Below are 25,758 nucleotides of genomic sequence, written 5' to 3'. Positions count from 1 at the left end.
TGCCTCACATAAGTGACAAATAAACTACATGTAGGTGCTCTGTTGCCGACCGCCGGCTTACCTAGGAGACAAATTATCGCGTCGTATGCTGCACCTTGGTTTTTGAAATACTATTTTCAGAGCAAGTGTCTCAAGACAATATTGACAGGATTTTCGACATTGGTGGATGGCAGGACAGCATCTAAATTCAAGAAATGCATGATAATGAAAACGCTAAATCAGAATAGTTTTCATTTAGAAATCTTGCGGCCGCCCGTACGTCTGTCGTTGCGCCAATCGACGTGCACTAGCAAATCAGCCTACATCCCCACGCAAATGCTTCTGCGCCAAATTTCTATAAAGATCTGAGGCCATCAATGACTATTTCAAATATAATATAAAAGAGAGGGAAGCATTCGCTGTGTTGACGTTAGCGCTATAATTCCTGACCATCTCCTGGCCTAACGCCACAACGGCTGTATAGCGCCACTTCTTCCTACAAAACAGACTCCTCGAGAGGCACAGAAATGTGCGATCATTTTCATATCAGGGCAGTGACTTTCGAGAACATCCCGCTTACCAAGTTTGCGGTTTCTCGCTAGTCACAGCACATAGTTTACGATCGTGGAAGGTGCTTTCTATCGCAGCTGTTTCATCTCCGCCTCGGTAATGAATGGTTGTGGTCTGAGGGATATCAAATCGAAAGAGTGTAATGGAACGAAGCAGATTGTGTAAACACGAGGCATTATCCGCTGCCGAGGTAAGGCTGCTGGCCAAATATCATGATCTAAAAGTTCCAAAGCCACGAGCTGTTATCAATTAAACAGGACCCCTCAGAAGTAGCAGTATTGTTAGTCCCTCCTCTCGGTCAGACCGTCTACCATGGCTGCGGCGATGTCTTCTGCCGTAGTTCCTCTCTTCCTGTCCCCAATTTTCTCTTGGCCAAGCACAGTCTCGTCTGCGACTGAGCGGTACACGTCCGCGGCTCCCAGAAAAAGCTCGGGTCCGAAGCCGCCCTCCTCGGTGTGCGTCTTGCTGATCTCCTCCATCTCCCGCACCCACCGGTACGCCTTGGGCGCCATGGAGATGAGGCCCCTCTCCGTCTCCGCAGCGCGCTGCGGCACCATCTCCGCCAGCACGCTCCGGAGCTCCCCCAGGACGCCCATGGACTGGGCGCTCGTGAACGCCTGGATGGCAATGGCGGTGTAGCCCTTGCTCATCGAGGCAAAGCACATCTTCAAGCCGCTCGCCGCGCCAATGCCCTCCCCAATGTGCCGCATGCGAAGCACCTCGGTCAGCGTCGCGCCCCAGCCTGGTATGTCTTTGAGCCGGTGCGGCCCCGACGCGTACGTCGCCGGCGCGCTCCAGTCGGTGCCACCTGCATTCACGGACGGCGGGCCGCCGATGATGGATCCGTCGACGAAGCGCACCAGGGGACCGACAGAATCAAAGAGGCGGCCAATCTCGCGAGCAGTCGACGGCGCGACGGCATTCATGTCGGCAAAGTAGAGCGATGCTGTGCCTGTCGTGCTGCCCGCGGTTGATCCGGACGAGACGGCCCTAACAATGCGCTTCGCGATCTCGGTGGCGTCACGAGGCGGCGCGACAGACAGGATGGCATCACATTCCCTGACGAGCTCCTCATCAGTAGAATAATTAGTCACAAGAGCCGCCTCGGCCCTCTTGATGGTGTCTTGGCTGATTCATGTTAGCCTTGACATTGGTGACAGTTGTACGTAGAGGGGTGGCTCCCAATTTCTTGCGCAGGAACAGGTTTATGACGATGAGAAAACAGATATTTCGGGCCGAGAAGCATGCACCTTTGTTCTCTGCACACGTCCTTTTCAGCTGGCCTGGCCCCAGGTGCTCTTACCTTCTACCGTGGCAGTTGGTAGCGACCGCAAAGCCGTGCGCCTGTAATAACTTGGCTATGCCAATACCCATGTCCCCAGTAGACAATATGCCAATTCTGGCGAGTGTCGGAGGTGCGAGTGACATTATGATTGATATAAATCCTTCATCAAAGGCAGTGACTGAAGTGCAGTGCTGGTGGTTGGCCCCCAGATTTATTCTGTTGCGTGACGTTGTAACGGCTGACTTTGAAGGGCGGCTTGTTTGGACGTCGGAAGATATGCCTCTTTGACGCTAGAATCGGTCGGCAGTGCTGAGCTTATTGGTAATCAGCCCGTGGCTGCTACACTAACCACGAGTCAGCCATGCAAGATGGTACCTCCAAATGTAGTGGAATTGTTCTATTTATTGGTTGATAATCCTTGCTATTCCTGCATCGGCGAATGACCCCTATGCTATTGTTACTATAACGTCTACTGAGTACTAGTAATGTTGATACACACTCATATACTTGACTCATGCTAACGCATACACTTTAGTGCACAGATGGGGAAGCATATGCTCTTTGGCCATGGTACTGTCTATTGAATTCCTTTTCCTCTTTTTTCAATCGTCACCTTTGAGAAATGCCAACTGCCGCTCATGATAATCAGTCAAAAACTTTCGACATTGAATCTCCATGTACTCTTCCAAATTGTGCACCTTTTCAGTAATTTGGCACACAGCCTCGCCCACTCGCCGCTGCGAACTGGTCGTCTTGTCTCTGTGATCCTCGATGGAATCGGCGAATTGTTTCTGCATCATATCCATGTTTCTTGCCAGAATCTCGGTCTCCTCTTTTCCATCCTTGACATCCGTTCCCACCTGATGAAGGGCCGCTTTCAATCTTCCGAAGCGTGTATTCATCTTCAGCTCATTCTCCTGCAGTTTTTCAACTGCTCTCCTCAGCTCGGCCCTTTCTCTCCGGGCATCTTCCACTTCCAAATTGGTCTCACGGAGCTCTTTTCGCACATCTTTTAGGTTTTTGCATACATCTTCTAGTTGCAGCTTGGTGTTTAGGTCCTCTCTTCGTAAGTCTTCCATCTTCATCTGGCCATCTTCGGTTTGCTGATTGAATTGTAGAAGCTTCTCTTCCACCTGGGCTTTGGATTCCACCAGCTTTTCAACATGTGTGGATATACGAGCAAAGTCCCTGCTATGATCCACACGTACTCGAGCCAGTGCTTCTCGAACTTCGCGCAACTCAGCATTCGAGTCGATGGTGGGGGTTTCCTGACCGTCAAACTGAGCAGTTGGAGCCCGGCTCGTGCGAATTGTGATCGAGTGCGTGTTGGCGAGAACTTCACGACCAGCATCTTGACGCTTTGGCCCGCGCTGCAGCAGCTCCAAACCAGTGTCAGAGCACCTATGCTTGGGGGACGAGAGCCCTCTCTGGGCCTCTGTCTTCGTAGACGCGATACTCTCGTAGTCAGCCGTAGCCAGGGCCGCAGCCCGCTCTTTATTCTCCCGCGCCAAATCTCGGCGCAGAGAGATATTTTGTGCTTGTAATCCTAGATCAGGCGCGTTTGTGCCACTCAGATATATCACATTAGGTAAAGACGCCGCTTGCTTTTCGCCGCGGGTCGGACTGGCGGCACTTGGAGCATGGGGAGCGCCATCGCAATCGTTGTCACTCTTCACCTCGACAAACCGAGAAATCTGGATTATAGCACGGCATCTGGCTGCCAGCGTTGGTGCATCAGGTAGCTCTAATGGCGTCCGGTCGCGGCCGTCTTTCTTCTCCTTTTGGTCGTAGTAGTCGGCATACTCTTGCCAACGAGGCTTTTTGTCAATGCCCAACTTGCAGACTACCTTGGCGAGCTGATTTAGGCTGTCGGAGGGATACAATATCGCCAAAAGAGCCCACTTTGCGAACGTCACTTCCTCTCTCAACCAACAGCCCTTGCGTCTATCGTACATCTGTCGGTAGACATGGTGCTGGGTGACAAGATCAGGCTTGCGACGCCCATCCCTGCGGCTGTAGTCGGCCCTCCTGATCATTTGGCGGTATTCTCGCTGCTCCTGCAGTGAGAGTGACCAGGCATACGTTTGATATACTCTTACCAAGCTTTCCACGATCTCTCTATCTTTCTTATCAAATGTGTAGGTATCAAAATCCAGAGGCAAGGGAGCTTTCTGAGAATTCGAGCGTTGTGCCATCTGTGTAACATGGGAGGTACTTTCTTCGATGTAGAGAAGCAGTCGGTGATGTAGAAGTGGTTACTGGCGATGATTACTCGTGGTGAGCCGAGTGCGACGAAGAATGAGACAGTTCCCATGTCTCAACTATAAATAAAATAAATGGTGAGTCTGAAGAAGCAGGGGGGAGGGGGGGGGGTTGACTTGATCTGTTTGACCTTTCGTTTTCGCGGGCTTTTGTGACCGGCACGATTGATATAAGCAACGAGTCGTCGCTGGGAGTCGGTGCTTGCTAAGGTATGAGAAGGAGAATAGTCGTGACAATAATTTACCCGGCACTATGTTCTGTCAAGATGTAGCCATTGTAAGGCATGCGGTACAGAAACATGGTTGGGCTCTGACTTCGAGCAATTCTAGTTCATATTCTCGTCACCGTCCGCGTATTCAGGAATGTGAGAAGCTCCAGTCAGGGCGGGCGGGGGATGCATGAACAGATGAAGGCTTTCTGCTCGGGTGAGTGGCAAACGCACGCACGTGTGGGCTGGCCGACGTCAGCTTTGCAATCTTTGCTTCCATATGGGAAATATGGGAAATATGGTTAATCTTTGCACCAATAGATTTTGGTCAATATCACCAAGTCCATACGAGCTCTATACCCACAGCAACTCATGAAATCAGGCTGCAAGACATGCCAATATGTATGATGGCCCAGTTGCCGTTTGCGTCTATATTTGGTAAGATCAAAGATGAATTGAGCAGCCTTGGCAAAAGACTGAGAAGCCTCCTTCCATGAAACGACTTTATCAAGCGAGGGAGACGCACGATTGTCTGGAGGAAAGCGTCCACTTCAGGTTCGTGTTATTTCTGCACAACTGCATGTAGCCGAATGGGTTGGAGCAAATAAACTAATGGCCGCCCCAACCTTCAGGCTTTCTCACTCGTGTTTCAAACTCTTCTATATTTGCGCATGTTCTCGACCTCACATCTTAGGGCACATCTTGGGTCTCATATCTTTGCTTCGCGACCTCAGGGTAGGCTGCCCTCGAAACCGCACTCGGAACTTCCAATAGATTTGGTGAGCGGCAAAAACAAAAACGATTTGAAATGTTCCCTGGCCCTCGGGGGCTGGTTGAATGCTGGAACTCGAATTCCCATCTGTTTGTGAAGGTCAGGCTTTCGGCTGATACTCGCGATTGCTATTGCGGAAGTCGATGCACGTACCCTACCTGGCGGTTGCTTTCTTTCGAGCTCAATGACTTTTGAGACCGGAAACGATCCCGGCGACCAGAACGGCCAAAACAAAATGCTAGGGTATCAGTAGCCCATGATCATCGAAACGCAGTAATCACATCTGAGAGAAGGCTGTCTGTCTGGTTGCCGTGTGCCCATCGGCCGTCTCCCAGTCGAGCTGCCAGCTGGCCCAACGACAAGAGTGCCAACCACCCCGCCCAACCACTGCAAATCCCTTGCAACTCACACAACTGGCCTTACTTCAGCCTCAAAAAAAGAAAAACTTGGGACTGATTGCATTTGATTCCCCTCGTCGCCACGGGCAAAAAGATATGCATCGGGGCCTGGCCGGGGATTGAACCCGGGACCTCGCCCATACTTCGGTTAGCCAAAGCCTGGCTTACGTAAGCCCGAAGGGCGAATCATACCACTAGACCACCAGGCCGATTAGTGATGGTCGGGGACGTTAGAATGAATTAAGAAGCTCTGAGTCAAAACCAGATATTACGAATGTCACTTCTTGACGACATGGGTGCCGTCCTATAGACATGGACCTTTATTTGGCTTCACACCTGGTTGGAGTCTTCAAGTAGCTATAAATACTTGAACGGCAAGGACGGCGTGTCTGCAATCGGATTGCGAAGAGAATTGCCCCTCATCTAATTTTCCTGTTTGGCTGATTCTGGATACAAAAGGGCACATGTGCTTACTTTGGTCAGATGCCAACTTCCCGATTTGCCAAACAATGTTATCGCTTGCCTAGCTTCAACACGAGATCGTCACATATGGCATGTATTGCCATCACTAACAACGGATGGGACTTGGGGTGCAGTGGTCTGGCACCTTTGGGCTAGGCCCCAGTGGCGTCGGGTCTAGCGTACCAGTTCCCAGAGGAGCTTCATAGCCCCAAGGTGTTCCTTATGGGTGCCAGCATAAAACTCTAGCTACGTCGAGGATAGCGCAGCCGATAACTAGGTGCCTACCCATTGCCATCTGTCCTTGCGACCAACGGATGGGCTCTGCGAGGGTCTGTCCGCACGGGGTCGTAAAGAGCGAGGGACAGATCTTAGTTACCGGGTAGCCCTTTAGCCCCCTTATGCGGAACAGCCTCATAATAACGATAGCCCACTGTAAGGACATCCTCGATCAAAGGTCAGCATTGTAAGTTAGTCCTCTACCATGCGATATACCGCCTCAGAGGCTAGCAGTTATAACGGGCCACGCTAGCGGCATCGCCCCCGCGCAGCGGACGTCTAGGTAAGTACTGCCTCCAATGCCTATCTAACCAGGACTGACTCCTTAAATGCCGACTATGCCCGCGCGCTCCAAGACTCTGCAGTCAGTCCCTTGTTCGGCGGTTGAGCGTAAGCTGGCGGACGACATTGAGATTCGCTCCACCGGGCCGACAAGGGGAACGCTTGGCATGTTAGGTTTCCCAGTAGTAAATATTAAAGAGCCCATCTGAAAGGCTAAATCTCATGGGGGTTGGCATTCATTGACCACTACACCCAACCACTTGCTGCGATTTCATTCCTTCTTTTTGTCCATTTTTTTTTGGAGAATGATGGATTGGCCTCCTCATCCATTGACTCGCCTCCCGTGCTGCCATGATACTGCTGGCAACGAGGCATATCGCCTCTGTGGCTCTTGCTTTCGCGCTGTTGCATGACGCAGCTGCAAAGAGACTTGTGTCCAATTACTTGCATGGAGTCTGGCTTTGACCGTTTCAAATGGTCTGTACATTCGATTCTCTAAACCCAAAACGCCACGATTCGTCATTTCATGCCTTTGTCCTCGTCGGTTTTCTCTTGGACTCTGCGCTTGTGCGCCATCCCCTCTTCACCATAAAACGACACCAGGGCGGAGCACCCGATATGCGCCGGGACCAACAGGGTCAAAAGGGCGCTTCGTAAAAGCATTTCATGCATCCAACGGTTGTAACCATTCCATGTGTCGGCGCGCACGCTCCTACAATGCGATCGGCAACCAAGCGGTTTCGCCAACTTTTGCCAGTGGCCAGCGCCAATATGAACAAGCGATATCGCTCACTGGGCTGCGGCTTTCTTGCGGGCGGAGTCGAGTTCTCTCTCTTCTTGTCAATGAACAGAACAGAGTTTTCCCTTTTTCATTTGCGCGAGTCTACAAATGTCCAATCGAGACCACACTTGAAGGGCTTGCTCTGCCCTCTGCTCGTGCCCCTGTCCATGCCCAGTCCTGCGACAATGCCCGCCGATCCGATTGCCGTCCACAAAAAGTCTGCTAATAACGAAACAGGTTTCGCCTCGGCTCGGCTCCATTTTGGCCTAGGCCCAGGATCAGGCCTCGAGAGTGCTCCCCCCTCCCCCGTCGTCCCCCGCCTATCCGGGCCGCGAGCGCCGGGACAAGACGATGGATCATGCAACATGAGATGGGCCCGATGTTCTGTGAGCATACATGTGCATGTCTATACGCCGACGAGATGAATCAACAACTACAATGAAAGAGGGAGAACGGCAAGACTTTGGATCATCCAGATCGTCTCTGCCGTTACTAAAAAAAAAGAAAAGGGTACCATCCCTCTCCATACGTCGCCAATCCTTTCCATCGCGGTTCCACCAACCAGGCAGCCCATCTGGAATTGAATTTTCGCATCGATGCGCTTTTTTTCGCTAGTCGCCCCCAGTGTGCTCTCCCAGCTGCCAACAACAAGTCGCCGACTGCCAGCCTGATCGTCAGGGGCAAAAAAAGTACCACGAGCATGTCGCTGCTGCTGCTGTTGCAGCTGGCTTGCAGGCCTGGCAACCCTTTCAACTCGACGCGCGTCCACTCCCCCTCCCTGCCCATCCGTTTTCTTCTCTGCTGCCTCTCTACCTCTTTTTCCCGTCAACCTGAGAAGAGCGGGTTGCGGCAAAAATCTCCGCAATCCGCCGTGATCCCTTTGCCCAGTGGCTTCCCGTCCGTCGTCTGCCGCAGCCACAGACAAAAAGACCCAAACGCATGTTAAAACTTTAACTAAAGCAGCAACGTATACCCGCCGCCAGCGATTTTTCCCTAATTTGTAGAGAGTCTACTACTTCAGTTATTAATTAGTCTTGCCTGTTGAAAGCTCGTATCTGAAAGAGGCGCAGCACCACATCTTTCTTCCCATCGAGCCAACCACGTCTCGTCCATGCTGCGTCAAGTGTCAAAACAGTTCCCTTGTCCCAAGCAATTTTTCCAATCCTTTCCTTCTCACCATCTACACATCACTCTTGTTCTTATTTCCAACTCGTCTATTTTTCCGTCTTTAGCCTACATCTACTTAGGCTACCAAGGACAAATACTATTCTCGAGTCCCCCCTCCCGTTCACCCAATAGTCTCACCCCCCGCCATTGGCGCCTTGGCAAGCCTTGCCCAATCCAGACCACTCGGCCGACAAAGGGACCCTCTGGGCCTCTCAGCAACGTGCTTTCTTTGGTGTGAAATTGTCGTGAGAAAAAAAAAAGGCAACGCGCGCCAGCCAGCCTTATCACACCCTGCAGGCACGCCTTTTTTTCTTTATATTTATATTATACTTCATTCTCGCAGCCTGATTTGTACTCGTGTGTCTTTTCATTGGTTCGCAGCAATACACGGACCCTGAGGGCCACAATTAAAAGAAATACCCTCTCATCTACTTGCTCTCTTGTTATATTTACTCCACGATGCCCGCCTACGAGGACGAGGACGATCTCGTTCCCTACCACGGCAAAGCAAACCGCGCCACCACAAAGATGCCCTGGTGGAATCCACGATACTGGGCCCGAAAGGTCTGGATCGCCGTTGCCGTCGTCGTCGTCATCATAATCGTCGTGATTGGCGTGGCTGTCGGCGTGACAGTGTCCAAAAACAATGCCTACCCGAGCTACAAGCCGCTGTCCTACACTCTCCAAGATACATGCGAGTACTCGACGCAACGCTTTCGTATGATACTCGCGACTAACACCGATGCTGCAGACTCGGGCGAGAACTTTTTTGACCAGTTCAACTACTTCAACACATACGATCCTGGTACGCACACTCACTCCCCTTCACCGTCTACTACTCTTTTCCTACCGTCACTAACAAGCAGCTCCAGCCCATGGCTTCGTGCACTATGTTAGCGAAGCCGACGCCAAGCAACATGTGAGTCTTTTTTTGTCGACAATGACAAGTTTATTCGTCTTCGTCCTCTTCTTCTTCTTCTTCTTCTTCTTCTGCCACCTCTGCTAACATCGTCTCTCTCCCCAAAGAACCTCACCTACGCCACCCAAAACTCGGCCGTCATCAAGGTCGACACGACCGTCGGCCCGGGCTCCAACCCGGACGCCTCGACCGGCCGCTTCTCGGTGCGCATCGAGTCCAAGGAGACGTACGACAAGGGCCTCTTCGTCTTTGACGTCAAGCACAGCCCCTACGGGTGCGCCGCCTGGCCCGCCCTCTGGCTGACGGACCCGTCCCGCTGGCCCGACCACGGCGAGATTGACGTCCTCGAGGCCGTCAACCGCGGCGACGCCGGCAACCAGATGACGCTGCACACGGCCCAGGGCTGCAGCATGGGCGGCAGCCGGCGCAAGATGTCGGGCAGGGCCCTCGACGGGTCGTGCTACGTAAAGGACAATGGCAACGCCGGCTGCGGCGTCGCGGGCGCCAAGCCCGACTCGTTTGGCGAGGCCCTCAACCGCAAGCAGGGCGGCGTCGTCGCCGTCGAGTGGCGCGACGACGGCATCCGCATGTGGCAGTTTGCCCGCGACGCCATCCCGGCCGACATCTCCGGCGGGAAGCCCACGCCCGACGCCTGGGGCACCGCCGCCGCCGACTTTCCCAACACCCATTGCGACATTGGCGCCAGGTTCTCCAACCACTCCATCGTCGCTAACATTGACCTGTGCGGCGACCTGGTCGAGGCGACCTGGAAAGATTCGGGGTGTAAGTCGTTTTTCTTTCTCTTTCTTTCTTCCTTCTTCTCCAACCTTTTCCCACTTCCGCTCTCTCGCTTTCTGCCTAGACCAACCTCATCTAACCGTATATCAAACAAACAGGTGGCGGTGGTGCCAAATGCACAGATTTTGTCGCGACCAAACCGAGCGAATTCTCCAATGCCTACTGGGAATTTGGCGCCTTTCAAGTATACCAGGCTTCCTAATGCATCAAGCTAATTGAATTTGGATTTCATTTGAAAAAAAAATCCACGCTCTTACTACAACGACCGCATATAGAATGACTAATACCACACTGTTAAATCGAATGTCTCGTCTTTTTCATCTTCTGTGTCATGTCGTAGCCATCGGCTATCAATATATTGTCTATCTATTATACAGGTAAATAACGGGCAGACACGCCCGTTCCAACGCATCCAGCAGTACGACTCTGGTGTTGTTGTTTCTTCATCCATTCCAAAGACGTCGAGCGGAGATGTACAATACTGTGTAAAAAAAAAAAAAAACTTCAGATGCCAATGAACGCCGTTCCCATGCCCGGTAGTATATATCAAAAATGACAACCACCTCCCTCTTACATGATCCTTTCTCTAGTTTTTATAACCCCCCACCCGAGATGAAATAGAGTGCGGGAACTTCTTTCAAGATTTATTCATCGCTCGGCTGTCGCATGTACGCGTCAATCGCCGCCGAAAAGGCCGCAAACGCCGCGCAGCCGCCCGCCATGGCCGTCGGCCCGGCATTCTTGGCCAGGATGGCGCCCGTCAGGCAGCCCGCGGCGACGCCGTTGGCCAGGTCGTTCTTGGCGCGCATGCCCTCGATGCCGCACTCGATGCCCGAGAAGAGCGCGCCGACCTTGCCAAAGTTCTTGGCCATCGAGTACGACCGCGTGCCCATGTCCTTGAAGCCGACCTTGAGCTGCTGCCGGAGAGGCATGTTGGCGATGGCCTGGTGCGCCTGGTTCCCGGCGAGGGACGTGCCGACGGTGTCGTAAGACATCTGGAAACTGCAGGTTAGAGAGGGAGGGGGTCAGGAGAAGGGGCCGGGGGGAGAAGACATACAGACGCCATGAACATGCCGAAGAGACCGCCCATGCCGAAACCCATCACACCAGACATGACGGACTTGCCGACGCAAGACTCCATGGCTGCTTTCATCTATCCCATCATTTCCGGTTAGCATCCCATCAATTTTTTAGGATCGTGAGTTCGATTTGTTGCGAAATAGACGTACCGCCTTGACGCCCTGGTCTTCGGCGCTGCCAGCCATCGGTACCGGCGGCGCGCCCATCGCGCCACCACCGAGTGGAAGACTCATATTTCCCCCTTGATTTTGTCGTGTATCGTGTAAGCGACTGTGAGTACGGCAGCCGCGCTAGTAGTCGATCGATTGCCGGCGAGTGGGAAGGGTGATGCAGGCCGAGAGGGATGACACTCCTTGATGATGCGAGAGCTTTGGGCCAAGAATTTTTGCCGGTGGCGACCGCTTATTTTTTTGTTATGGGCGGCCCCATGGTGGCGGCGCCGAGCTTGCTGCGAGACCAGGAATAACCACCCATCAAGAAATTTAGCGATTTGCTGTAGATGAAGATAATTGACGAGTTTTACGAGTGTTTTTCTGCGTACTGTTTAAATATTATTATTACAAGTGGTGATGTTGGTTTTGTTACATGGGCTGGATAGCCGCTCTGCAACCTGCAGAATAGCGCTCCTAACTGGCGTGTGCGACGCCTCAATTAAACATGTGATGACTATGCAATTAGTTACCCGTCTGTTGGGCTCTGGGGCGAAGGCGGCTTCACGCCTCGCGATTCCAGAAATGAATGTAAATTCCGTTCCATGCGCGAGAACTAGATTCACAAAATTAGCAACACGGATTACCACTCCCCTCCCGGATTTTCCTCCGGCCCCTGATCACTCACAATACTCTTCTGCCGCATCGGCACCACGCCGTCCTTGATCCAGAAGCCCCAGCCGCCCATCATGTTGGCCAGCATCATGTCCGTCGTCAGCCGGTCCCCGACGACGGCTACCTGCGACGGGTCCGTCACGCCCGTCTCCGGGTGCTGCCGAAAGTAGGCCATAATCTCCGGCCCGCACCCGGGCTTCTTGACGGCGTGCGGCAGCACGTGCACCCCCGTGCTCCTCTCCACCTCGGCCGCCTGCGACAGGTCCTTGTCCCAGGACGTGGCGCCGGACGTGTTGGAGACGACGAGCAGCTTTCGGCCGGGATAGGCCTCGCGCAGCTTCTCAAAGTGAACCTGCGAGAACGAGAGCTGGTGAGTCGCGTGGTCTGTGTGATGGATGAAAAGGCCATGTGCCAAAAAAAAAAAAAAAAGAAAAAAAAGGGAAAATAGGAGGAAGAGCTGCCCCGGGGGGGGGGGAGCCAACCTACCTTGTATGGCTCATGTACTTCTTTGGCATCGGGATAGGCAAAGCAGTCGTCCTTGTCGAGCACGACGGCGCGAATGTTGGCCTTGAGACCCCGAGCGTGAAGGGCGCTGTCGAGGGGGATGGGCAGGTCATTGAATGTAGGCACGGTGTGGTGAGGCAGACATATGCTCGGCTTGAAAAGTAGACGCGTCGCGTTGAGCGAAGCTGATAGGTTGAGATTCATGACGGCAGTGCAGAGATCTTGATGTAGTTGGAGTGAGTCTGCTCTCCCAACAATCCAGGTCAAGGTAGCTTTTACTATTAGCCAACTGCGTCTGTTTGCTCGGCTCCACCACGACCTCAGTACAAGCCTGATAAAGGACAGGATCATGTACCAAGCTGCGCCGAAATTCCGCACTTGTCATCCATCTGGAGAATATCGACAATTTCTCGGATACCACGACAATCTTGATTGAACCGTTTTCCGTAAATTACTGGACGTTGAGGAATTTATTTGGTGCACAGGCTGCGGTCACTACGGAGTACCATCAGCCCTCTTGGCCCATCTTGTGAGTTTACGTCGGGCCAGATGATGCAGCAATGGATCAAGGCGCAGCGGTCCATTATCAAGGAGGGCGCCACTTTCCTTAAAGTCGTTCAAAATATACGTAGGCCGTCAGTATTGCCTCCATTGCTTCAGAAAATCGCCGCCAGCGCGCGCTGACGAGCAGTCTGGGCTGCTCGGTCTCTACCCGCCGTACTTGGCCCACCATGTTTCCCAAGCCGAAGCCGATTTTCTTTCTGACTGATGAGATGCGAGGTCTGTTGCGCGCGTCTTATCTTGAGCAAATATTCGAGCAGCGTTCATTCGTGCGGGCGGAGCGCCAACAATGATACTCTGATGAAGGTCTAAGCTGATATGACGACTCTTTTTTTTTTTTTTTTACAAGCAGCACTTATTACCCAAAAAAGGGGGCCAGCGGAAGCCAATTCATTAACTTTAATCTAGTAAACAGAACTTCTTAGTTATCCTGCACCTTGTCACTTATAACAGTGTTTGTAAAGTGTGCTGCTTGTGCAGTGCAGTCCTTCTAATGGCCATCTGCAGGTAGATGGCGGGGTCGGCAAAAAAGAAATCTACTGCGCGCATTTATTAATCGTTCTTCTGATGGGTTTTATGCCCAAATTGATGCAGGCGTAGGAATCAGCCCAATATTCCGCAGACCCTGTTCGGCTGTGCTCCGCGGGCGGGCGTTCAACACACCATACCACCACCGATACTTGCAACAGACACCGCTGTGGTGCACAGTATTGCGTGCGTTCTGAAACATGATTTCAAAATAAAATCACTGACATTCCGCACAGCTCAAAAAAACCATTTGCGACAGATCTTGGCACTGCAAGATGGGGTCACGTATATATAGGCGGGTTGTGGAAATTGCTGCCCCGGACATTGTTCCGCACCACCTCATTGGCCGTCCGCGGTCCTGGCTGTTCGGATTCAACGACTCCGACGCTGTGGCTGAGAAGCGCTGTCAGAATGAGAAAAAATCAATGTCTTTCTTTGCGCAAACTTCAAATGTGACAACTTACGTAACGCTTCATCTCTCTTCATGTTCAAGAAGCCCTCCTCCCCACACCGCCTTGCTCCACGATAGCCTCCTCTCTCTCTCTCTCAACCTGCCAAAACAAAATGGCTCCCGTCGGTGGCTCACTGCCCAGACTCCTACCCAAACCCTCAACTGTGCAAGACGGGCGACCACCTGCTCCCGTGCCCCGCAGGCGCCAGCCAGTAAGCAATGCTTGCAACAGTGCGTATATGCTCATACCAACCGACTTGCTACTGCCAACTAACTCGGAAGCGCAGTCTGCAGAACGCGAAAAACAAAGGTATGTCCCAGGAAAGGCTTACCAGCCAGAGCAAATAGATGTTAAAATCGCATGTTTTTCCCAATAAGAGCACCCTGCAAGTACAAAGGGCAAGACATTGATGCGAAATCGTATAGTGCGATGGCGCTCGACCACAGTGCCGGCAATGTGCGAGAAGGAACTGGGAATGCATTTACACTGCTCCCCCGGGTGTCACACCGCAACAGCTCAGAAAGGCACGCACAGAGAACTTTGCGAGTGTTGTTGAACTGATTCGCCGCTCCACTGGTGCGAGCGCCGAGGAAATCGCGCGACGCATCAGAGACGCTGATAACGTCGACGCCGCTATTGGTGATATTGCAGATGCAAGCATTCTGCTGCAGACTGCTGCCCAGGTAGCCACAGGCCACAAGCGGCCTTCTGCACAATACTCTACCGCTGCTCCCCGTCCACTATTGACATCTCCGTGAGTACAATCATGGCTGACGCTGCACTACCCCTATTGATGATGTGTGATAGATTTGATAATTGCGACTTCATCTTTGAGAAGCGGTATGACCTCGATTCTCATCATATTCAGGTGGATAAGCACATGTTCGTAGATGTGCCGGGTCATGACTTGCCATTGTCCAACTGGACATCTGTCTCTGCTGATGATCGCCACATGAACCACTTGCTCAACTTGTTCTTCACCTGGGATAATGTCGTCGAGCGCGTCATCTTCCGTCCAATGTTTGAAGAAGATGTTCGAAGCGCGGTCCAAGGCGGGAGGTCTGATGCGTGTGACGACGATGCCAACGGCAGCTTTTGTACACGCTTTCTTGTCAATTCTCTACTGGCTCTCGGTTGCGTATGTCAAAAGTCACCTAAGAGTCAATGTATGCTGACTTACGTAGCTCTACTCCATGGACCCAGCAACATACAAATCCCCGGAAGATCCCAAAACCAGAGGAAGACTATGGGCGGACGAGGCTGAGCATCATCTGGAAAAGCGTCCCCGGCCATCTATTCCACTAATGCAAGGCCTTTACGCGCTGTTTGTCTACGAAGGCAATCTCGGTAATGGCACAAAGTCTGTCCAATACTTTATGCGATGCATGGATGTCTATAGATCCGTCAACGAGAGAAGGACAGATCCGTCAGCCAAGGAGGTACATGAGTCTCGCCGACGGCGAGAGAAGGAAGCTGAATCTTGGTGCTTGTGGGGGTTGTACTGCTATGAATGGTAGGTCCGACTCTATGCCTGTGTAAATGCCCACAACCTAACATGTGCAGGCGATCGACTGAGGCGTTTGGATTACAAAAGCTGACCCGCCAGCCAAAGGTCGGCAAGCTATGGCGTGAGCGCAGCTTTCCACTCCATCAGCCAAATTGCGTTGGATATTGGTGGTATCCCTACCCGATCAGTCTTCAAGCCAAGCCATCGATGCAGGTCGCTGTCCGAGAAGCAGATGTCGCACTTTCGGAGATTGTTGAAAGAATACTGCAACATTTGCATCCCGAAGAGAGCAGCATGAACAGCACCATCGCTAGGCCAGACTATGCGCTGGAGCTTTACGACGCCTTGACAGGATGGAAATACGGGCTTCCTGACGAGCTTCGATTCGAGCAGGCTGCTCTGCCGTCTGTGCTTATGTTGCAGTAAGTTGGCCATTGGCAGTTTTTGTACAGACACACCTTTGTTAACCTGTATAGCATTGCGTTGGAAGTCATGTATATAGCCATTCTGCGTCCATTTGCGCACAAGAGCAAAGACTATTTTGGACGGTTCAGCCCACGCGAGCGATGCGCCGCCCACGCCAGCCATGTGGTGTCGGCCATTTGGGCGTTCCGTGCCTACGGCCAGATCCGCTGCGAATATTACCTCACCCACCCTCTCGGGACCGCCGCCTACATTATGCTGCAGGAGCCCGACGGGCCCATGCAGCTCGACTCCCTGGTCCGCGCCTGCCAGTGCCTCTATGAGATGCGCACGACGCTGCCCCTGGCCGTCGATGTCCTCAGCGGTATCCGCGCCGCGTTCCGGCGGTACAGGCGGGCGATGCCAGTCTTCATGGCCAAATATTTCGACATGGTGCGTCACAGGCAGGATGGGCTGATGCATCACGCGGTAGCAGGCCTGCTGCCCGATGCTGTCGGCGACGACTATAACACGAAGCAAGCTGATGTTCAACTCGAAGAGCTTTTGAGGGATTTTGGTAATGTCGATATCCATTAATCGGTCAAGACTGGTCAGATGGCCACCGTGGTAACTAGTTCGAGTAATGAATGAAAAACTTTGTATACGTATAGATTGGGCGATTGCAGTCCTTTGTCTATGAAATTCTTTCAATGTAGAACTAAAGTTTCTTGAAATTTTCAACGTATCCAACAAGCCCTAGTATATGGATTTCAATACCATCGTATTTGCCGAATATTAGAGCTTAGTTGACTCGCATGGCTTTGCATCGCATCAGCCACTCACTCTGCTCTTCGCAAGCTCGAATGGCCCTCTTCTGCATATGCTCACAGGAAATTGGCATATCGATCAAGACACACATGATGACCTCGTGTCGGAGTTATTCAAGTGCGGTGTATGTCACCAAGAACTCGCCTCTAACATGTGCTTGCCGAGCAATATATCACGCAGTAGGGCGGCAATACAAACCTGGTCATAAACTACTCAGTATTTTGTCTCCTTACTACGCCCGTGAGTACCTAGTCCATATATGTTCAACACTACCACCATCTCCTGACCAGATAAACAGCGGCTTAAACCGTCAGCGCATTTTCAAATTCCGGGTTGAATCCCATGTTGCTTTCGTTGCGGCCCCTACAGCGGTGTTTTGAGAAATGGAGGAGGCATCTCTTTCTCAATCTGAACAATCAACCCACTCTGTTGCTCTAGCTCTCCTATTGCATCTGCTCTATCGTAATTGCGGACACGTTTTGCGCGTCGACGGCTTAAACCGAAGCTACGCAATACCCTACAGATGTACCCCGCATAGATTGGAAACTACATGGCCAGATAGCCAACCTTCACATCAGGCCAGTTCCCGCAAAGTTTCCGAAAGATCTTTGAAAAAGATGTCACTATACACCTACGAGGACGTTTCAAAAGTGAACGAGCCATATCCACTGTGGAATGGCAAGCAAATGACCGGCAATGGCGAAATGTCAGTACGATCCGCTTCGCGCCCACCAGCTGCACTAACATTAGCAGCTTGCCTGTCCACGACCCCGCCACCGGGGAGCTGATTGCCCAGTAAGTTGAACTCATGGGAAGCATTTCCCCGAGCCTTACCAGGAGGGCTCACAAAAAAGCAGTGTCCATACGGCCTCCGAAGATGACGTGGTCAAAGCGGTGGAAACGGCTCATCGCAGGTTCCTCGACGGCGACTGGTCCCGCGCGCCGCGCCAGCACCGCGCCGACGTGCTGGACAAGACGGCGACGCTCCTCGGCGCGCGCCTCGACGGCCTCGTCGCGCTCGAGGTGCGGCAGACGGGCCGCGCCGCGCGCGAGATGCGGGCGCAGGTGCCGTCGCTCGTGCGCTGGTTCCGGTACTACGCGGCGCTGCTGCGCACCGAGGCGCGCGCCGTGCTGCCCACGACGGGCTCCTTGCACAACTGGGTCGACCGCGTGCCGCTGGGCGTCGTCGCGCTCGTCACGCCCTTCAACCACCCGCTGCTCATCGCCGTCAAGAAGCTCGCGCCCGCGCTGGCCGCGGGCAACTCGGTCGTCCTCAAGCCCAGCGAGCTGACGCCCGTCACCAGCCTGCTGCTGGGGCCGGTCCTGGCCGAGGCGGGGGTCCCGGAGGGCGTCTTCGTCGTCCTGCCGGGCTTAGGGGCGACGGTGGGCAGGGCGCTCGTGAGCCACAGGCTGGTCCGCAAGGTGGACGTCACGGGCGGGACGAGCGCGGGGCGCGCGATCGGGTCCATTGTCGGCGGCAACCTGGCCAGGTACACGGCGGAGCTGGGAGGCAAGGCGCCGCTCATTGTGTTTGAGAAGGCGTCGGTGGATGCCGCGGTCAACGGGATCGCGTTTGGCTCCTTCATCGCCAGTGGTCAGACCTGTGTTGCCTCCACCCGAATCCTGGTGCACATCAGCATTCTTGAGGAGGTCCGACAGAAGCTGAAGAGCAAGGCGCAGTCGATCCAAGAGCGCATGGGATCACCATCCAACCCGGAGTCAACAATGGGCCCCGTCATCTCCGCCAGGCAGCTCCAGAGTATCGAGACGCTGGTAAGCTCGGCTCTTGCTGATGGGGCGGATCCTGTCCATGGCGGCAAGCGCATGAGCGGCACTTCATCCCTCGACGGCATCGACTTTAGCAAGGGCCACTTCTACCCTCCCACTATCCTCGACCTCGGATCAACATCCAACCCCAAGGCTCCCATCTGGAAAGAGACCAGCTCCGGCCCCGTCATCGTCACGCGTCTCTGGCACGAGGAAGCCTTTGGCCCCGTCATCGTGCTGGTCGGGTTCGAGACAGAGGCGCAAGCAGTGGAGCTTGCCAATGACAGCGAGTATGGGCTCGGGGCGGCGCTATGGACCACCGATCTCAGCCAAGCGTTCCGCGTGTCGGAGCAGATCCGCGCCGGCATTGTCTGGGTCAACACGCACCATCGGAACGACCCGAGCAGCCCGTGGGGAGGCCTGTCCACTTCCAGCGGCGTCGGCAGCGAGAATGGCGTGGAGGCGTACCAGGCATATACAATGACCAAGAGCACGATTATCAATTATGCGCCGACGGAGGAGTCGCTTGCGCAGGACGATTGGTTCAAAGTGGGTGCTGGGTCCGTGAGATACGGCTAAATGTGAAGCTCTGGGTGTATGCTGATTGAAAGAAATCGTGCTGATACGGTAAATCCTACTCTTGGAACAGAGGATTAATTTCGTCCGTAGAGTAACAACGCTCTCCATTTTGTTAGTGCATAGCCCTTGAGCCAGCATTTAGTCCGAAGAAAGAGAACCTCTGAGTTTCCAAGCGTACCTCATGGGAACACCAAAAGAAAGATACCGTAGCGTCAATGCCGAGAATGCAAAGTTTGTGCATAACTACTTATGACGTTGCTCTTGCAAGGCAGCACTCCCGGGTTGGGCGGAAGTAGGGTTGATTCAATGCTACATCCTCTAGAAAAGTTTCAATCAGGTACAGTGGTGCACAGTCATTTTTTCAAGAGTCAAATAGACGCTCAAGAAGTGCTTCACCCAAACAACGGGTGCGGTTGGCGGCGGCCACCGAAAGGCGTTATGCCAAAGTATCCCACCTAGACGGCAATAGTGTGGCCGTTAATTACCGAGACTGTCTCCGAACTACCGAAAGCTGGGAGCATCTAGCGCGGGATTGCCGCGAAAAGCTGTCGATGCAGTGCCTTGTCCGATGGACTGCTGGGATTGATTCCAAATGCATCCACTTGAGATTTCGGCGAATATTGACCAAGCTGCAAGCGTTGATCTATCCGCTGTCCGTGCCATCGTTCACGCACCAGCCCGTACGTTGGCAGCGACCGGGTTAAATTATATAACCAATGCCAAGTTACCCAGTAGTTTTGATGGAGTCTTTCGCTGTTCCAGGAACTTGACTCAGTTACACTCCACTTGGAAGCCCCTCTGTCGCGTCCGTATTTCATCAACTTGGGCCCGTCCAGGCAGTCGACAGATGCCAATGCAACTGCTAACGATCATCACAAGATGCTGCTGTATGCGCTCCAGAAAGCTGGTGCTGCCCTGACGGCAGAAAACAGTGCGTACGCAATATTCGCATTGATCCTGTCGTCCGCTTCCGTCGTCTTGGGCTTGCTATGGACAGCGCCAGGCTCGACGACGCGGCGCCAGCTGCGGAATCTGCAGCGCGTCAAGCCCTCAAAAAGGAACATGGACGACCAGTATGATGGAAAATACGCCATACCAGAGGGCAGCTCTACAGATGGACCAGTCCGCATCAAAGCCATTTTTATCCATCCAGTCAAATCGTGTGGCCCTGTCGAGTTGGACCGGGCCGTGGTAACGAAAGCTGGACTTTTATACGACAGATGCTTCTCCTTTGCTGTGGACTCGGACGACAAGAGATCAGACGACGCGTGCAAGCTGCAGTTTATCAGTCAGCGCACGAAACCGAAAATGTCACTCATTCAGACCGAGCTGTGGCTTCCGCACGAAAATAGCAGCGACGTGGACCCGTTGGTCCACGCTGGTGGTGCCGTGCGCCTCACCTTTCCGGATCCCGATACACCAAGCTTGACGCAACGTCTACAGGCCTCTATCGAACAGATGAAATGGGGTGCGACTCCACAGTATTCTTTTATTGTACCCCTGTCGCCGACGATTCGGTACTTGCGCGAGTCGGAGCTCAAACCCAAGGCGTTTACGATACACTATCGCGAGGCCCATGGCATCGACATGGGACGCATCACTGCGATTGCAGCCGCCATCCCCAAGTTGAAGAAACTACTTGGCTATAGCGAGGACCGCCTGCTGACCCTGTTCAAGTGCACGCCCGACACCCTGACGCGCACCGACAAGAACCTCGCGCCGCTCGCCAACATTGGCTCCCGCGCCGTCCACGGCTACACGGACCAGCAGCCCATCCACATCAACAGCGTGCCTTCCGTGCAGGCCGTGTCGCGGATGCTCCCGCGAGAGAACCAGCCCCTCAACGCGCTGCGTTTCCGCGCCAATCTGTGGATCGCCGGCGCGCCCGCCTACGACGAGGAATCCTGGAAGCGCTGCCGAATCGTGGCCCCCCGGGGGGCGCCGGCGCCGCGCGTGACGGGGGGGCAGGACAGCACGCTGGCGACGACGCTGTCGGTTGTCTGCCGCACGTCGAGATGCACCATGCCCAACGTCGATCCCGCCCAGGGCACCTTTTCGTCGCAGCGGCCGGCCGAGGGCAAAAAGAGGGGGCTGCCTCAGCCGTCGACGGCGCTGGTGGCATATCGCACGGTGGAGGATGGCAACAGAGCGGCGCTCGGATACCTGGGGATGCATGCCGTTCCCGAAGATAGGGATCTCAATGCCGCGCGCAGCCAGCAGGCCCATTTAGTAGTCTGCGTCGGGGATGAAATCGAAGTGCTGGAGCGAGGTGATCATCTGTACGGCTCTACTGGAGATTTGTACTAATATAATGGCTTTAAGGACAAGAAACCTTCGCGTCTTTACTTTTAGAAAGCCACGTACTTGGATTTCCATTTCAGCCAACTATTAGTTATTGAATCAAGTTCTCTACGTGTGCGCTCCAGCACAACTGCGTCATAGCGCGACAGGTACAGCCGAATGCGGCAACGCGAGTCGTACCTTGACTCTAGACTCTGGGGTAGTCGAGTATAGGCCTGAAGACAAGCCCATGTGAAAAAAAGAGCTAGCCATAAACCTGCTCCATATAAGCCAGCCTTTACCCCGCTGTTACCTGGCCCGAGGCAGGACGCCGTAGCGTGGGGAGTCCTTCCTCGGATCCCCTCCCGTCTACCGTCCAGGCGGCGATGCCCCGGAGCGGGCGCGGGTCCGTGACACGCAAAGTTTACCCGAGATCCGTTCTCTATAATAAAAGCGCTACATGACCAACCCTGCGACCGGGAACCGGACCTGGCAGATGCTCCCCCATCATATCCAACACACCAGCTCGCTTCCACCACAGCAATGGCGCCTTCACCCTACCAAAACGTCCCGTACGACGCGCCGCTCTCCTTCACGGAGCCCACCTGGCTGTGGCGTCGGTACAAGTGCTTCTGGGAGGGAACCATCAGCAAGACAATCTCGGAAAGCGAGGTGCCTCTGAGGAACCTCGGCGGCAAATGGATCATCATCTCGGGCGCCAACAGCGGCATCGGCGAGCAGGCCGCGCTGCACTTTGCGCAGTGCGGCGCCAACATCGTGCTGGCGTGCCGCGTCAGCCCGGCCGAGAAGCACCCCGGCGCGGTCGCGGACCACTGCAAGGCCCTCGCGCGCGCCGCCGGTCACGGCAAGAGCACCATCGAGTGGTGGGAGATTGACATGGGCAAGCTCAAGACGGTCGACGCCTTTGCCAAGCGCTGGCTGGCGACGGGCCGCCCCCTCGACATCCTCTGCAACAATGCCGGCATGGGCACCAACCCCGGCGGCCTCGCCCGCCACATCCGCAGCGAGGACGGCTTCGAGCTCGTCCACCAGGTCAACTTCCTCTCGCACGTCCTGCTCACCCTCCGCCTGCTGCCGTCCATCGCGCAGGCCGAGGCCCCGCGCGTGGTCTGCACCACGTCGTGCATGACCTACATCGGCGTGTACGACCTCAACAACTTCAACGGCGACGGCTGCCACGGCGTGCAGCTGTACAACAATAACAAGCTGTACTTCCAGTGCTGGCTGACCGAGATGCACACGCGCCTGCTGCGGTCGGAAAAGTACAAGCACGTCACCATCAACGGCGTGCACCCCGGCTACGTCAACAGCGGCATCTGGTCCTTCAAGGCCGGCGAGGGCTTCCTCGGCTGGGTCAGCGTCATCATCAGCTTCGTCCTGCAGTTCTTTGCCCAGCTGTTTGCCATCAACACGAAGCAGGGCTCGTACTGCATCACAAACGCGGCCACGAGCGTCGACGGAGGGCCGGATCCGCAGACGCAGGGCGTGGGAGAAAAGGGCGGCAAGGGCGGTGGCCGCTACTTCAACCGCATCTGGGAGGCCAGAAATATGCCCCATGCACAGGATCCTGACGCGAGACTGCGTGTGTGGAGGAAGGTGGACGATGAGCTGAGATTGACAGAGAAAGGCTTGTTGAGCTGGACCGATTAGAAGAATCATTGTATGGCCAGAGAGAGAATAACTGAACCAGCGCAATATAAAGATATCATACTACCTAGCGTCCATCTCTGGCAACACTACTGTGACGTAATTTCCTGTCAAGCATCCTCAAGCCACGCCAGCGCGTCTTGCCTGCACTCAGCCCGTAGGGATTCACTACAAATAGAATTCGATATAGTTCATCGCATATGCATTTCGTATTGAGCATGCGCACAGATGTCGTCATCAATTCGGAACAATGTGTGATAACAGGGATTGTTGCAGAAGCCACCCGTAGAGTTGTAGCCCACTTTAGATCTTCATAGCAGCATTCAACTACATACTTGTGATGTAATACAGAAAGATTTTGCCCGGAGACTCGCCATGCAATATAAATAGAGGAACATGAACAATAAGGGTTTACTTGGGCTTTTCAAGCAAACCGAACAATACGGTTATTTCACTTACAATGGCCCCGTTTCTGCCATCACGGACCGTACCTCTCCAAGTTAGACAAGGCTCCTCGCCGACAGCCACGGCCACAGTCACAGTAACAAGCAGCCCTGAAACTGGCAGTGGAACAACAACTCTAACTGGCGGTGCGATTGCGGGAATTGTGATTGGATCCATTGTCGGGTTCCTCCTCCTTCTCTGGGTCATTCGCTCATGCTTTAACCTGGGCGGACCTTCGCCCACACCGGAGATTGAACCGTGGTACGGTCGCCACTCGGAGCCCAAACATCATCATCGGCACCATCACCACAGACGACCTCGCAGCCGCCGACGCTCACGTTCCTCCAGCATTACGCTTCCATCGCCCGTGATTGTGAGACGAGAACGAGCTAGATCGGGTGGTCGGAGAGCCAGTGGAAGCCGAAAGGTCTACAACGCATACTGAAGCTGCCAAGTAAAGCTGCTAAAGCCAATCGGCGATTTTTTCGGTTTGAACATGTTATTGTGACAAGAGCGATATACCACACAATTTGCATCAGCTTATAAGTGGAGGGTAACGAGGAAGCTTACAACGAGGCGAGCGTACGCTACCATTATGACAAACAATGAAATTTGATATTTGTTATCGCTCCTAAGCTTGAGGGAACACACAGTAGATGAGCGATTTTAAAGCTTGTTTAAAAAGTCCCATAATGTCTTTTGAAAAAGTTCAGGCTCCTCCGACGGCGGGCTGTGGCCGGAATTCTCGAAAATTGCAAGGACGCTGCCATCAATGCCGGCATGGATCTCCTGGGCATCTTCCACAGGCGTAACCGGATCATGCCTACCCACGATAACCAGCGTTGGTACCTTGATTTCGCGAAGTCGGGAACGCACATCGAGCCGAGGTTCGTTGTAGCTGAAGGCGGCATTGTGCGTTTCAAAATGATACTGGTAAGGTGTCTTGACATTCTCAAAGGCTCGGTCGCCTGAGCCGGGTACTACACCCTGCCTCTTGGCCGTATATATGGGAAGAATGTCAGCCACACTCTTTTCAAAATCAGCATTGTCGCGCAAGGTGCCCGACCAGAGACGAAGCTGCTGGGCTCGATCCGTTGTAATTTCCGTCGACCGCGCGATGGTATCCATGACTCGAAGCGTGCCGCGAAATCCATTTGCCCACGTATCGCGAAGAATCAGGGCGGTGACGTGCTCAGGGTGCGTGAGGGTATAACCTATTCCAAGGGAGCCGCCGTACGAGCCTCCAGCGAGTATGAACTTTTCCTCACCCGCCCACTGCCTATAACAAGGTAAGCATCTAGAAGAAATTTCGAGCGCAATGAGAATACTTCGATAGCCAGACTTACCGAAGTTCTTCGAGATCGGCAATCCAGCGCTCGTCTGTAAGCGGTGGCTTGGAGTCACTGACACCACTGCCACGCGCGTCGTAGACCAAAACTCGGAAGCGACTTGCCAAGAACCCAAATGAGTTTTCAGGCTCTACATGACTCGATAATCCTGGGCCTCCATGGAGCACGATGAGTAGTGGCTTGGTTCTGTCCTCACTCTCACCAAGAAGCCGCACCAGAATATTGACGCCGTCGCTGAGAGTCACAATGGATTGCTTGGCCATAGTGTTCATGTGAGGATGATAGCCCAGTGCCTCCTTGCTCTCAAGCAGGGCAATTTTAAAGCCATATCATTGATTGTCCTAACTAATATTAGTAATGCCATCTTTAAATACCCCCGAATGTGGAGAGAGTGTGCTTGTGAAGGATCAGGCTACCAGACGACAACGCTACCCCTCTCTGGCTATTTCAACTGCCGTCTAGAGCCTGGTGACTCAGATGGAAGGTTGGCACTCACTTCTAAACTGATACTGATGTATAGGTACTTGACCATTTCGAGTGCGGCGACCCACGATAGCACAACTTCCTCACAGCTCCCCGCGTAGTAACAAGATACCACTCTGAGGTGTAAATGGCGCCTCTGCGGTTATGAATACACCTCCATTCCGACGCGACTGCGAGCACCATTGATGTTTCAAGTCACATCACTGGATGAACTGGGAAAAACGGGGGAAAGCCACGGATACGGCTACAACTATTCCTGAAGTCCTTATTAGCTTTGAGCATCTGCTGGGCTGGCTACGTTCTGGAAATCGTGCTCGGCTATATGAGTCATATTCTCATCAAA

General features: G+C 53.7%; 10 protein-coding genes and 1 non-coding gene across 11 annotated transcripts; 5 read left to right on the top strand and 6 right to left on the bottom strand.

Moving 5' to 3' along the window:
* Window positions 1–830: 830 nt before the first annotated feature.
* V2A60_007391 (6-phosphogluconate dehydrogenase) lies at window positions 831–1,977 on the bottom strand (the record flags this gene model as incomplete). Its single annotated transcript, XM_083258675.1, has 2 exons — window positions 831–1,677; window positions 1,853–1,977. 2 exons carry the CDS (start codon window positions 1,975–1,977, stop codon window positions 831–833), a joined length of 972 nt encoding a protein of 323 aa, XP_083114801.1.
* Window positions 1,978–2,436: 459 nt separating this feature from the next.
* V2A60_007390 (uncharacterized protein) lies at window positions 2,437–4,029 on the bottom strand (the record flags this gene model as incomplete). The annotated part of the gene is made up of 1 exon (XM_083258674.1): window positions 2,437–4,029. One exon carries the CDS (start codon window positions 4,027–4,029, stop codon window positions 2,437–2,439), a length of 1,593 nt encoding a protein of 530 aa, XP_083114800.1.
* A 1,549-nt stretch (window positions 4,030–5,578) lies between these two features.
* Window positions 5,579–5,683, bottom strand: V2A60_007389. Its single transcript has one exon. It is a non-coding gene; the product is annotated as a tRNA-Pro (tRNA).
* Window positions 5,684–8,901: 3,218 nt separating this feature from the next.
* Window positions 8,902–10,361, top strand: V2A60_007388 (concanavalin A-like lectin/glucanase domain-containing protein; the record flags this gene model as incomplete). The annotated part of the gene is made up of 5 exons (XM_083258673.1): window positions 8,902–9,160; window positions 9,194–9,247; window positions 9,315–9,361; window positions 9,469–10,144; window positions 10,258–10,361. 5 exons carry the CDS (start codon window positions 8,902–8,904, stop codon window positions 10,359–10,361), a joined length of 1,140 nt encoding a protein of 379 aa, XP_083114799.1.
* Window positions 10,362–10,803: 442 nt separating this feature from the next.
* On the bottom strand, window positions 10,804–11,472 carry V2A60_007387 (translocation channel protein TIM22; the record flags this gene model as incomplete). Its single annotated transcript, XM_083258672.1, has 3 exons — window positions 10,804–11,154; window positions 11,217–11,312; window positions 11,389–11,472. 3 exons carry the CDS (start codon window positions 11,470–11,472, stop codon window positions 10,804–10,806), a joined length of 531 nt encoding a protein of 176 aa, XP_083114798.1.
* Window positions 11,473–11,917: 445 nt separating this feature from the next.
* Window positions 11,918–12,771, bottom strand: V2A60_007386 (phosphatidylglycerophosphatase; the record flags this gene model as incomplete). Its single annotated transcript, XM_083258671.1, has 3 exons — window positions 11,918–12,004; window positions 12,077–12,415; window positions 12,550–12,771. 3 exons carry the CDS (start codon window positions 12,769–12,771, stop codon window positions 11,918–11,920), a joined length of 648 nt encoding a protein of 215 aa, XP_083114797.1.
* A 1,449-nt stretch (window positions 12,772–14,220) lies between these two features.
* Window positions 14,221–16,614, top strand: V2A60_007385 (uncharacterized protein; the record flags this gene model as incomplete). The annotated part of the gene is made up of 7 exons (XM_083258670.1): window positions 14,221–14,338; window positions 14,395–14,417; window positions 14,534–14,862; window positions 14,916–15,246; window positions 15,293–15,621; window positions 15,672–16,037; window positions 16,092–16,614. The coding sequence occupies 7 exons, from the start codon at window positions 14,221–14,223 to the stop codon at window positions 16,612–16,614; spliced, it is 2,019 nt and encodes a 672-aa protein (XP_083114796.1).
* An 848-nt stretch (window positions 16,615–17,462) lies between these two features.
* Window positions 17,463–19,191, top strand: V2A60_007384 (uncharacterized protein; the record flags this gene model as incomplete). The annotated part of the gene is made up of 3 exons (XM_083258669.1): window positions 17,463–17,551; window positions 17,599–17,640; window positions 17,703–19,191. 3 exons carry the CDS (start codon window positions 17,463–17,465, stop codon window positions 19,189–19,191), a joined length of 1,620 nt encoding a protein of 539 aa, XP_083114795.1.
* Window positions 19,192–20,070: 879 nt separating this feature from the next.
* On the top strand, window positions 20,071–21,498 carry V2A60_007383 (uncharacterized protein; the record flags this gene model as incomplete). Its single annotated transcript, XM_083258668.1, has 1 exon — window positions 20,071–21,498. The coding sequence occupies one exon, from the start codon at window positions 20,071–20,073 to the stop codon at window positions 21,496–21,498; it is 1,428 nt and encodes a 475-aa protein (XP_083114794.1).
* Window positions 21,499–22,014: 516 nt separating this feature from the next.
* On the top strand, window positions 22,015–23,142 carry V2A60_007382 (uncharacterized protein; the record flags this gene model as incomplete). Its single annotated transcript, XM_083258667.1, has 1 exon — window positions 22,015–23,142. The coding sequence occupies one exon, from the start codon at window positions 22,015–22,017 to the stop codon at window positions 23,140–23,142; it is 1,128 nt and encodes a 375-aa protein (XP_083114793.1).
* A 1,107-nt stretch (window positions 23,143–24,249) lies between these two features.
* On the bottom strand, window positions 24,250–25,195 carry V2A60_007381 (Alpha/Beta hydrolase protein; the record flags this gene model as incomplete). Its single annotated transcript, XM_083258666.1, has 2 exons — window positions 24,250–24,862; window positions 24,930–25,195. 2 exons carry the CDS (start codon window positions 25,193–25,195, stop codon window positions 24,250–24,252), a joined length of 879 nt encoding a protein of 292 aa, XP_083114792.1.
* Window positions 25,196–25,758: the final 563 nt, after the last annotated feature.

The sequence above is a fragment of the Cordyceps javanica genome, chromosome 5, assembly GCF_051103115.1.
Source record: "Cordyceps javanica chromosome 5, complete sequence".
In the NCBI taxonomy this organism is placed as follows: Eukaryota; Fungi; Ascomycota; class Sordariomycetes; order Hypocreales; family Cordycipitaceae; genus Cordyceps; species Cordyceps javanica.
The sequence above is the reverse complement of the archived record's forward strand: the minus strand, read 5'-3'. Positions and strand labels throughout refer to the sequence as shown.